This window comes from Macrosteles quadrilineatus, unplaced genomic scaffold (genome assembly GCF_028750875.1).
Source record: "Macrosteles quadrilineatus isolate MER2022 unplaced genomic scaffold, UCM_ALF_1.0 Scaffold_1__1_contigs__length_201487025, whole genome shotgun sequence".
Lineage (NCBI taxonomy): Eukaryota > Metazoa > Arthropoda > Insecta > Hemiptera > Cicadellidae > Macrosteles > Macrosteles quadrilineatus.
In genome coordinates this window covers 135,538,087-135,551,399 of record NW_026542594.1, presented here as the reverse complement: position 1 = coordinate 135,551,399, position 13,313 = coordinate 135,538,087, and the positions used below count along the sequence as shown (strand labels likewise).

The 13,313-nt window shown below is 40.7% G+C and overlaps 1 protein-coding gene across 8 annotated transcripts in view; it reads left to right on the top strand.

The window, feature by feature from the left end:
* The window catches only part of LOC128985381 (homeobox protein homothorax), a 188,955-nt gene that overhangs the window by 76,771 nt on the left and 98,871 nt on the right, over window positions 1-13,313 (top strand). For all 8 annotated transcript variants that reach the window (XM_054404865.1, XM_054404841.1, XM_054404849.1 and 5 more), the window contains one exon: window positions 6,632-6,764. In XM_054404865.1, coding sequence (XP_054260840.1) covers window positions 6,632-6,764 — 133 coding nt within the window. The remainder of the gene's footprint in view (window positions 1-6,631; window positions 6,765-13,313) is intronic.

The following is a 13,313-nucleotide window of genomic DNA, read 5'->3' as shown; positions in this document are numbered from 1 at the left end:
ACGCTCACTCACCTTTAGGTTGGAGCTCATTCGCTGCGCTCATTTGCCTTCAGGTTAGCTCGTTCGCTACACTAACTCGCCTCCAGGTTGAAGTTCGTTCGCTACGCTCAATCACCTTTTGGTTGCAAATTAGCTGTTGTCATAAATGTAAAAGAAATAATAGTGCTGCACCCTGTTGGTAATCCTTGTAACTTTAATGCTATTGAACATCATAGAACAGAACCAACTTGTTTAATTGAAACAGCTGTTAAGATTCAATAATTCCATTTCTCATAAGGTTAACATGGGAAACTCCAGAGCCACTGGGGCGGAGCCCAAAAGGATTTTTGAAATAAGAATATGCCTATATGTTAATCGGGAATGTGAGCTATCATCATGCCAAATTTCAGCCCAATCCGAGCAGTATTTTTCGCGTTCACTTGTCACAAACATACATCCATACATCCATACATCCATACATCCAAACTTTCTCATTTATAATATTAGTAGGATTAGAATTGCAGTAGTTGAAAATTCATCAGTTTTTGCTTATATTATAAACCCTAAAAGTTATAGGCCTACTACGTATAGAAATTATTTTCTATAGTTAAATCCATCCTGGTTGCTATTTTGAACGTTGCTTTACTTTCTTTGATGTTAAGTTTTCTAATAATATGTTGGCGTTTTTTGTGTTTTTTTAACAAGAAGGTTCCTCGTTCTTCCTCGTATTTGACGCCAGTATAAAACGAACAGAATCTTTCCTCGGAACAATGTTAGATGGCAGTCCCGGAATGGGTGGGCCGAAATAGTTTTACCGGTAGGATTTGAAGAGCGTATCATTTGGACGATGGAGAAGGACAATTAAACCACAATCATCATCAGAGAAGTGACCTGGGGTGTTGGGCCATAACGAGCGAGTTCTCTATGTAAATGGCCCTTTCAATTACCTCACCTGTAATCACCTCAGCTGGGCCTAATGCTGCGATCCGCGAACCCCACACACCTGGCTGTGCTGGCGAACGCATCAAAATAATTATATATTTGTGCGGCCTCAGAGCGATTTGCTGTGATTCACGGCACGAGCCTTACCGTGGGACCTTACAACCTCCCCTCTCACGGTATCGGCCATCGTGTTGCAAGTAAAAAAAAAACTCCATTATAACACGGTAGTTTAAAAGGCCTTATGTTATAGAATATCTAATTGCTACCACCTTTAGCATATAGTAAAATTAATTAGGGAAACAATAATTAACATCTGACGGTTTAATGATCATCTGTTACAACATTTAAAAGGTGCAAAGTACTCTAAATAATAAAACAACGTATTCTGAACGAAAATAGCTCTAACTAAATTGTTTCAGACGACTTATTACCCACGTGAAAATTAATACAACGATTCATATGAAAGATATTCAAACCGCGATGTTTAAATGGCGTGAATAATGTTGTGCAGTTTTAATATATAAAAGCAGGATGAACGAGTGCGGATCGCAAGGCGTAGTAAAGCTGCCTGATAAATATGCAGTGGCAATTCAAAGACTGCTATCAGCACAGTGGACATGCGGGTCTTATCACGCTTCCGTCCTCGTCCACCAGCCTAGCGAATAGCGATAGACCTGCTACTGGCTGACTGGACGTCATCCAGTACCTAACTAGCAACTGCTGCCGTAGTTCTACAGCTGCTATCAGCACAGTGGACATGCGGGTCTTATCACGCTTCCGTCCTCGTCCAACAGCCTAGCAAATAGCGATAGACCTGCTACTGGCTGACTGGACGTCATCCAGTACCTAACTAGCAACTGCTGCCGTAGTTCTACAGCTGCTATCAGCACAGTGGACATGCGGGTCTTATCACGCTTCCGTCCTCGTCCACCAGCCTACCGATAGACCTGCTACTGGCTGACTGGCCGTCATCCAGTACCTACCTAGCAACTGCTGCCGTAGTTCTACAGCTGCTATCAGCACAGTGGACATGCGGGTCTTATCACGCTTCCGTCCTCGTCCACCAGCCTACCGATAGACCTGCTACTGGCTGACTGGCCGTCATCCAGTACCTACCTAGCAACTGCTGCCGTAGTTCTACAGCTGCTATCAGCACAGTGGATATGCGGGTCTTATCACGCTTCCGTCCTCGTCCACCAGCCTAGCGAATAGCGATAGACCTGCTACTGGCTGACTGGACGTCATCCAGTACCTACCTAGCAACTGCTGCCGTAGTTCTACAGCTGCTATCAGCACAGTGGACATGCGGGTCTTATCACGCTTCCGTCCTCGTCCACCAGCCTAGCGAATAGCGATAGACCTGCTACTGGTTGACTGGACGTCATCCAGTACCTACCTAGCAACTGCTGCCGTAGTTCTACAGCTGCTATCAGCACAGTGGACATGCGGGTCTTATCACGCTTCCGTCCTCGTCCATCAGCCTAGCGATAGACCTGCTACTGGCTGACTGGACGTCATCCAGTACCTACCTAGCAACTGCTGCCGTAGTTCTACAGCTGCTATCAGCACAGTGGACATGCGGGTCTTATCACGCTTCCGTCCTCGTCCACCAGCCTAGCGATAGACCTGCTACTGGCTGACTGGACGTCATCCAGTACCTACCTAGCAACTGCTGCCGTAGTTCTACAGCTGCTATCAGCACAATGGACATGCGGGTCTTATCACGCTTCCGTCCTCGTCCAACAGCCTAGCGAATAGCGATAGACCTGCTACTGGCTGACTGGACGTCATCCAGTACCTACCTAGCAACTGCTGCCGTAGTTCTACAGCTGCTATCAGCACAATGGACATGCGGGTCTTATCACGCTTCCGTCCTCGTCCAACAGCCTAGCGAATAGCGATAGACCTGCTACTGGCTGACTGGCTGACTGGACGTCATCCAGTACCTACCTAGCAACTGCTGCCGTAGTTCTACAGCTGCTATCAGCACAATGGACATGCGGGTCTTATCACGCTTCCGTCCTCGTCCACCAGCCTAGCGATAGACCTGCTACTGGCTGACTGGACGTCATCCAGTACCTACCTAGCAACTGCTGCCGTAGTTCTAAAAGCTGCGCATGCATTTATTTTTTTCGTTTTGTAAATGTTCTTTTCGTCCCTGGCACAAGAGTAAACTAAAGACAACCTTTAAAAAACTGAATATGATTTTTTTCGTCTCTGTAAGACTAAGTCGATATTCATCCACTGTATAAATTATAACCAATATTATTAACGCATTCAGTAGGCATAACACAGAAAGTTAATTTTGTAACCCCATTATGACCATAAAAGGTTCTGCACGTGAGTCGGGCCTAAAAGTAAATGCATGCATGTAAAATAAAACCGCATACTCGCCTCTGAGCAACATAAAGTTCGGATAAAGGTGCATGTTTATCTCTGGCGGAGCGGCCCCCTGGTGTGCCCGGCTGGTAGAATGTACAGTCCCTGCACCGCCGCTGTAGACCTCCCAACTGTGGCCGTCGTGTGATCTTTGATCATCTAACGTGATAATAAGTTTGAGTCCGATGTGTAAAATCTAATCGGTAAAGTGTATTAACAGTTGGTATCTCACTCGTTAGCCTAATTTTCCGTTAAACCTCAAGTTATTAAATAGTGTTACAAGTTTAAGCTTTATACTGATGCTTTTCTTGTACAGTATCACAAACACGGGCAATCTTTGAAATTTAAATTGGTTCTACCAATATGAGCATGTAAATATGATAGGTTTGATAATGACGTTTCCCGCTCGTCAGTTGGTCTACTATAGAGGATGCACACTCCACACTTGTAAGATAATTCGCACCTGACCTGAGCACGCCACAGACAAACACACGCACATTGCTACAAATTGACGATAACTCGTCAATTAACACATTCGGCTATTGGTCTCTTCCGCGTGGTCCAGGGTCCAGGTGTCGGTACCGGAAACGACGCTCCCTCCTGCATCCATCTACTTCCGGTACTCGCACATGCTCACGCTACTGCGATCAAAACTGCAAGGGGTTAACTTTTCACGAAGACAAAATCGGTCGCCGTGCTCACTGCACTGTGAACTAATCATCTGTGTACAAAAGATAGTGCATATGACGTTCACTACTAAACTTGCACATGCCATCAAATACAAATTTGATAAGCGATAATAAGTTTGGTGAAGAAATTGGCTAATCTTGCGTATGTTGTTCTAAAAGGAGGTTAAGGCCAGACCTCAGTGTATCAGTTTCCACTTTCTATGTTAATTTATCGAGTGTAGTGTCCAGTATTATCAGCGAGGCGAAGCTACAACGCTACAACGCTTTAACCACCGGCCTCGCTATACTGGTAACCACCATAACACCTCAATAGATCAGCCAGTATTGAAAACCATCAACAAATATACGTGCAAAGACTACTTATGCATCTAGCCTCTATTAGATTTCCACATTTTAAGATTTATACTGTACTAATGATTCCATGGGTTAACATGCCGAAGTTTCTAGGATGATGCCCCTTTTATTGTATAAAATTATTATATTTCAATGGCATTTACGCTTTATTTATGGTTAAGCTGTGCTATTGTTGTTCCCTACCAAGAGCAAACCCACATGAGATATTTTGTGATGAGAATGATCTTTGAAATAGTTATACCTCAAATATGTGATTTGCTTGTCTCCGTATCGTAGTGTTTGAACAGGTAGACCTAGTGTGTGTCTGTTTGCTTTGGACCTTATCTTATCAATGCACTAATCCCACACTGTCTGGGACCTGCTACTGGCTTCTCGTGCCCGATCGACCACACTACCGTCGGCGTCTCGTCGGCAGTCCACTCTGATGATGGAGCGAGCCTTGATACGCGCATAGTTATTTAAATACATCTTTAATGAAAATTCAATTAAGATTTAAATTCCCTTCCATCTTCTTAACAGGTCCATGACAATCTACATATTTACCGCTAGAGGTACATATTAATTTGGAGGTTTTACATTTTTACACCTGTAATTAAAGAGGTGACGCCGTAAAGATAAGCTTACAGGCCTCTCGATGAAACGAGTTCTCGTTTACAGCTCAGCATAAAAAGTAGTTCCAAGGTCACGGTTGATCCCTTAGATCAGGAAGTCCGCTGAAATACTACGGAGTCACGTCAAACGGGCGTGGTCTATCCTGGCAATCACATCGTTAATTACCACGTCTACTGTTCGCTCCAAAAACATCGCACCGCATTAGTCCTAATGACTAGCCACTCGCGACTAAGCAATTAGACGCTTTTTCCTAATCAAAAACGAACAGAGAAAGCAGAGTCGAAGTAGACATGTTCGTTAAGATAGGTGGAATTTCCATTGAAATCTGAAAGACGCTAGCTGTCGTTGCGCTATCCTCGCCTCATCCTGGAAGAAAGACCGAACTTGACTTGACAGAAAACAATCAGAGTATTTCATTAGTGATCAGCCTAGCTGCTGAAAACTGATTGCAAGGAGTCTTTAACTCTCTTTACGATAGTATTTTTCACATTTCAACTGATCGAGTGATTGACATAACTCCCAAGAACGCCGAATGGTCGGATTATTCTATGGAGCACGCTGACCAGCCGCTTGCTCGCAGATTGTGCGATGACAGGGTGTTAAGACGTGTCAGCCTAATTGAAACGTCGACGGTCATGCAGGTCTAATGGCGGATGAGTCGTAGATCGGGCCATGTCAAGAACCTCCGGGCCGAGGTTTTTGTCGCAAGGCCGCGACCACGAGGTATTGTTATCGGTGATTGATTCCTCTGAGACCGTGTGAGTAACTGAGACCCGTCAAACCTAAACCTAACTCCTCTCAGGTAAATTGCAATTGTTTAAAATACTTTATCTATGATAATACGCGGTCGTGTCTGTAGCGGTTGCAATTTTCATGGTATGACGCAGGTGTTATCTATGACTTAACCGCACTCTGAATCATCATATGGAAGTATTAGCAATAGCCGCGCTTGTGCCAACGCTCTTGGCATTGTTGAGTTGCATTATTACAAAAATAAAATATTGTATCGTCTACGTAAATCTTTAACGGTAAATAATTACTAAATTACAAATAAATGTCACTCACTGTTTTCTAAATAACCTGTTGGTATATTGGTATATTTGGTATGTTTAATCAATATTCGTTTTCAACAGATTATAGAACTCAATTCACAATGTGAACGAACTCCAGCAGCACGTTGTAAAATCATCGGTGGAACCTCTTCCACCCAATTCCAATAACAATCAAAAGCTAAGTTTTTAGTTCCTGAAATAAGTTACATGATTATTTCAGCTTACATACATTGAGAAAGTAACATTTTTGCAGAGTATACATTATTTGTAGTCCTCCGCAGTAGTGGAGTGCTGGAGTGACGTGGTGGAGGTCCCTCGGTGGAAGTGGTGCATTATTTAGGGAGAGTTTTGGTTCCTGGCCCACAGCTGAGTAGAGTGTCATGTTGCTAGTCCCTAGGGCAAGGGGCGCAGCTCCGTGTAGATCTGTCACTTCTTCACAATTGACTTAGCGCCTCGCAACAATATTTCTATCTCCATAAAGTATGAATACGTTTAGAAGTTTGGAGGGTGCTGATAATAACACCCAACAGTTTTTCTCGAAAGATGTGATTTATATTTATACGGTTGAGATTCTACAAGAGTGTACGTTATGAAGTATACTATTGTTTTATTCTGTTGTTCCAGAGGCCGCCCTCGTCATCGTTGTCCTACGGCGGTCACGGCAACGACGACGTCAGGTCCCCCGGCTCCGGAGGTACCCCGGGCCCGTTGTCCCAACAACCAGGCTCACAACAGTCCCTCGACCATGGAGACCCAGGTAAACGTCTTCAGCATCTGACCTCAACACCTTACTTAGCTGTAAGTTGCACGTGCATGTCGCTTCACACAATCCACTTTACACCGTTACATTACACTACTATACTAATCAAACAGAAATTGAATACAGAAAATAAAAATAAAAATACTGTAGTTATAATGTAGCCTACTGCATTAATTATGTATTTTTTAAAGCTCTAGTCATTGCCTAGTTTCGTTTAAGGTACTAAATTGAAATTTGATGGTTTATTATATAAATTAAATAAATTCAATATATATATTTTTTACCAAACACAAAAAAGTCTTTACTTTTAGACCAGAATATGTTCTATCAAAATACAGAGTTGTTACTTATTCAAGAACATTATTACACTCAACGAAACTAGCTATATTTCGATAAGTGGTTCCAAATAGTGTTTAGTGTTTTATAATTACTTGTTTTACAGCCCATAAAGGCACTTGTTTATGGCCTATACAATTAGGAAGGTTATAATGTGTTTGAAAGCTACTTCCGGATCTGTACCAAGTCTCATTGGTCACTTCATCAATCTAATGGTTCACTTTGAGCAAGACGGGTGTTTGAGTGTTCTACTGTATTGCATGTGTGTGCGTATAATAAAGAAGGGGAGAGGGAGAGATTTTATATAGGTCACATTTCGAGTTACACTTGCTTCGCTATTTATTAGCATTCTCAGATATGTTATTCTACAGTAATTGTACATTAAAGTACATGTGGAACCGCTAAAATATTTGCATATTCTCTACTAAATAAAGAAATTGTATTTTCTGTAATCGCCAGGAGGGGCGATTCAATCGAGTATTCAGCCAATTATGATTGTTTTTGTCCCGCGGACCATTACGTATTCCATCAGGCTCATGTTGGCCGTGATTACTGATTACCCTCTACTCTATTGCTCGATTTACGTTGGTATTTTTGGCGCGGCGGTCTCCCATAATCATATCACAGGCCAATCCGGCCGCTGTGTTTTTACTCCATTCGTTTCAATCGATATTCCATTTGTTCGCAATGATTAACTGCCGGTCGTTTTGTAAACACACCCAAATTTCATGCCTACTTAACTGCACCGCGACGGATGAAAATCTAAATACGTTTGGGATTTCGCATTGCTATTTGTTTAAATGTAACATAACAGATCAATTAGCTAACATATTTTTAAGTCCAAAGAATTTGTACTTTTCTAATACAATTTCTTACAAAACAAAAGCCCACAAAGTGTTTTTTTTTTTTTTAGATTTCATTTGACATCAAGATTTTCCAAATGAATTATTATAGTTTTAATTCATTTTCGTATATGTGAAGTGTGAAGTCGGACAGATTTGTTAGTGTTATTGGCATTTTGTTTTCCCCCTTAGGGTGAAGATCATGATATTTATTTGTCATCCAAAACTAGCGCGATTTACAATTAGTATCCATTCTTAGTGCGTTCTGGATTTTATTTGATTCAATTTGTCATTAATTAGGGTTTTGCTTCTAAAGACGAGTTTTAAAATGCTGAGTGAAAAAGAAGTAATTTGTCGGTCGGTCACGGGGCTGTGTTGACGAGGCTATCGTGGTGCACGGGTCACTAGATAACCCTTGATTTAATTAACTCGATTTCGTTAACTTTCCGTCAGAGCGGGTCGAAAGTCGATGGAAATGACTTGAACGTTACGGAGAGTACACGGTTCATTTGAGAAGTTTATATTATACTTATACCGGGAATTCGTCGAGATATATATCGTTAAGTAACGACTATAAACGAGCGATCGTGTAGGTCTGTCAGTGATTGCTTTCTCTAAGTAGTCTGACACAGAAGCCATTCAGGTGATCGCTTAGACACCTCGATTAATTCGAACAAAGAACTATCGGGATTGAAATATCATCATTATTAATCGCGAACAAACAAAATGACAGGCGGCTCGCCCTTTGCGGCCTATATTAATTACTTCGTAATAATCCAAGTTTTTAATATTCATATGTTATCATCGACATCTCGGACCCCGTTTTCTTATTATTTAGGAATTTCTGTTGCCCGCCCCCTGGAAATTGGTTTTACGCTAATGCCGATAATGAACGAGCAGCTAATATCGTTTTAATAGCGAAGCGCCGACGGCCTTCGGTGCTCTTGGCGATAACCGCCTCATCAGAACTGTCTCTATCGCTCTGATGATATAGAAATACTTTGTTAACATATATAAAATGTGTCCAGGGCCGGACTTAGGACTTCAGGGGCCCCGGGCAAATTTTCCAATGGGGCCCTAGGATTTCAGTTCGGGGGGGGGGTCCTCCAGTGGGATTGGGGGGTCCTCCCCCAGGAAAAATTTCTAAATTTAGGCTAATTTAAGGCTAAATAAGCAATAAGTTCTATATAAAAAATTGTTCTTAAAATATAACTATTTTAACATATTTTTATATACAGCATATTTTAATTTTATACACAAAAAACAAAATTTTTGTTGCTTTGTAGTACTAGTGACGGCATATTTGGTATGGTAGTATGGTAGGCTACCATAATATATTTGGATTAGAAGTATTGATATATTTTTGTTTATTACGTATTTCAATTATCGATTATTGCCGTCGATTTGTATGGTTTTTCAATATTACTACAATATAGGTGTGATTATTTTATTTTCATAATGGTTTTGGTACCTATGGCATTATCGTTTTTATAATATGTTAAAGTCCTAGCATGAAAAGTACCATTAAGGATTTTCAAGTTTGAGTTTTTTATTGACGAGCAAAATCTTGCAATGTCTAATAAACACTCACAAGCTAACTATTTATATGAGTAACTGAAAGATGTTTCAATGGATCCAATATTGATTAATACAACACAAACATAGCATTGAATACAACATTACTCACTTCAGCTTTTTTTTTGTACTGTTAGTTTGCAGAATTACAATAAAATAACACAAAAGTAAGACAATTTCAACCAACTTGACGTAACCATAGTCTCAAAGGACAAACTATGGGAGTAAAGTGAATAAAGTGATTTAAATTGTTTTGGATAGGCGATAAGGCATTTTATGAGTGTGTATGTGCTTGCGTGAGACAGACAGGACTAGACAGGATCCCTTATCAGCTCATTATCATTTATCATTATACCATCAGACGACTCTAGTTGTTTTAAAGTGTCTATATAGATTTAAAAAATCTTACTGGTGCTATATGATTTTGATTCCAAAGACTAAATTGGAGATCAAAATTTTGACGCATAAATTAATTACTATTTTACAAAACCTATTGAACGGATAATATACTTCTACCCCTTAAAATCCTGATTGGTATATACTTAGAGGTAAAAGAAAAGAATAACATTTAATAAAACATAAACGGAGCAATGTTTTTATTTTAAAAAGTATTTGAACTCCAGTGGATCTCCATTTAAAACAACACAATTTTACAAGTTACGTTCTACGTTGGGACAAGAGTTTTCATATTTATTGAATTTTTGCCCCAAGCGCGGGACCCCCTTCAACTCATTCGCCGCGGCCGTACAGTCGGGCGAGCGGCTTCATTGAAACTGAAACTTGTCCGTCACAGCCTAGCACATATACTCGTGTAAACCAGGCCTAAGCGTGGGGCCAAGTGCAACTCTGAAAAAAAATCCCTTAGGGTCAAGAATTTAATTCCTAGTTATGCCTTAAAATGCACCTAACAATAACCTTAAACATAGGATAACAAAAATAAAAATAAAACTGTTACAAAAGAAGGCCATTTGGTAAGTGTCTGATCAATTTTCGAAGTTATTAATAAAAACTACTGTACAAAGGGGGCCCCTAGGGGCCCCCCTTGGCCCGGGGGCCCCGGGCGTTCGCCCCCTTCGCCCATAGGTAAGTCCGGCCCTGAATGTGTCCTAAATGCGAAGGTGACATTGGAACAAGTTGTGCCAATGATAGGTTTGCTATTTTTCCTTCAATGTTTTAGAACGATTTTCTTGTTTAACTCACATGTTTGTTGCGGGAGATATGCTGTAAAACACAACCCCAGCGTATCTTCCTCCCCCTCCCCATCAACTACGGAAGTGTAACGGAAGCCGTGATGCGTGTCTTACTCTCCCCAAAACATCCCTAAAGTCGAAAGCCCAACAAAGAGTTTAAGTCAGCGTTCCCTCGAGGAAAGCTCTTATAATCTTCATATTCTATTTTCCCGCCGATAATAGTCTGGGGTGACTTTTAACTGTTTTCCTACACAGATCATTTTCCAGCTGGCTGCTTCGCGGATTAAAGTCAACGTTGCTCCTTTTATTTATGGGTCGTGTAACACCGTACGCTTGTCTTTGTTTAAGTTCAACAAATGCATTAAAAAAGTAACATAACAGTCACTACTGTATTTTAATTGTTTGTCAAATAATAATGAATGGTTGAACCAATGATAATTATTTTCATAAATCCTGACGTTTTTGTAATTGAAAAAAGGAGTAATGAAGACATTATACTCATTATTGTTGTAATTTCCACAACTGTATACTTTCTGATGGGTGGATATTTCTCTGCAGATATAGTGCCTTTTTTAAGCCGCCTTCGATTTACCAGAGCATACGTAGTACCCTAGCGTTATTCCTCAACAAGTCAGAACTTTGCTGCTCGGAAAAGCGTAAAATGATTGTAAAAATGTTTCAGAGATAATGAGAGGTTCCACAAGTTCTTAAACCAACTTTGCCATCATCTTAAAAGGTTGCGGGCGCGGCGGCCCCTTTTTCTCGCATCATAATTCTGTTTAATGCGCTTACGTCCCGCCCCAGCACTTCCAAATAAGCCCAAGTATTCCGCCACGGTCCAGAGGTCTCTCTGTCTTACTCTCTCGTTGTAAGTTCGTCGACACAATCTTCATTGAAGTACAAGTTGGGTAACAAACGATGTGTGAATCTGTAACAATTGTTAGATATTTATTTGTTGACGTTATATGCAATAAACTTGTCATTGATGAACACATGTATACTTATTGTTCACCCCCCGCCCTTCACTCTAGTTCTCCAGTCCTCCAGCACGCCGCCGCCGCCGCCGCCTCCACTACACTGAAGAGCTCTCGACATAGCTGGAGCGAGGGCGGACCAGCCACAGCTAAACACTTCTATCTCTTAATTAACTTGAAGGTTTACATTGTATTCTCTTTAGACTTATCTTTTATTGAATTGTAGACCTAATGTTCTCATCTCTTATGCTACATGAACACTTCGTGCTCTGCATATGCTGCATTCAATAGTAAACCTCAATGTTTATTACGTTTTCATTTTGCTATTACTGTACATCAAATTTTAGCCTTACGTAAAGTAACAAAGTTGACTGGCAAATCTGCCTCCAAAGGTCTTTGATGATCGATGATTTTTAATATATTAAATTAACCTGTAACGTGAGGTTATAAGCAGTACATTTTTACCCTAATTTACTCCTGTAAATGTCAATTTTGGGTCACCAACATTCTGTTTCATCTTTAGAATAAAAATACGAGCTTTCCAAAGTGATGACAAATTCGATACCCCGACGTGCAGTAAATCGCCACCCCTGCCTCGCGTAAAGTATGAATTGGTGTCAAAATATCACCTGGGTGGCAGCCAGCGCCTCCGAATATAATGATTTCCAGGTCAAATCCCATGACTTATGGCCTCTAAGATAAGATAAGTGTAATCCAAATCCGTAGCGAAATGACTAGGGTGAGGGGAGTGTTTGGGGTTTGTAAGCCTCGTCTGATGTCTGCTACTACTGCCTCTATACTGCCACAGACTTCCAAGGACACACGCATTCTTGTAGAGTCAACGACGCGCTCTCTTCTCCGCTTTTTGCATACTTCACACATAACGGATGGTTCCATCGCATTTTTGACTTGGTCGATATTACAATGGACGTGTTAAACGGTTTAGTCAAGGGTTGAAATTGTTCATTCGAGGTTATGGAAGTATGTTTGACAGATAACAAAAGCTTGTACAAGTGATAATTGTTGAATGTAATGTTGTTTACAGATTAAATTTGTTACGTATTTATCTAAACGAGAGGTCGTCCAGTGGTCGAAACTCGACCAAAAATATGTAATGTACTCACTTCTCTATTTTCACCCCACACTGTAAATAAAACATGTGATTGGAGTTTCTTCCATTTGTTTTGATTTCCTGTTTATATTTCGTTGTTATTTCGTCACCAGCATGGCAACGCAAAAGATCCATGTTAATTTTTTCAAATTTTTAAACTCATTTTTTGTGCTTATCTTTGAGCCTATTTAAATTTATAAAGGGATTCTGCACACCTACAGGAAAATAGCTTTCTAACGGTATGCGTAGATTTTCCCTACGATGCACACGAGCTGAGAAAAAAGGTTTTAAAGAAACATGCTTGCCTATTAATATATAGATTGATTCTTCTTCAATCCAGTAAATCACGGCTGGAGGATGAACTATCGTCACAACAGAGAATTTTAACGATCGGTATAAATATTGTTACCTATTAACAAGAAATGTATAAACATTTCTTCTAGAGCAATGTTATCGAGAGACCGAGAGAGGAGTGAGGGTAGAGAATGTCCGGTGTTGGGCGATGGCAAGGGTTTAAC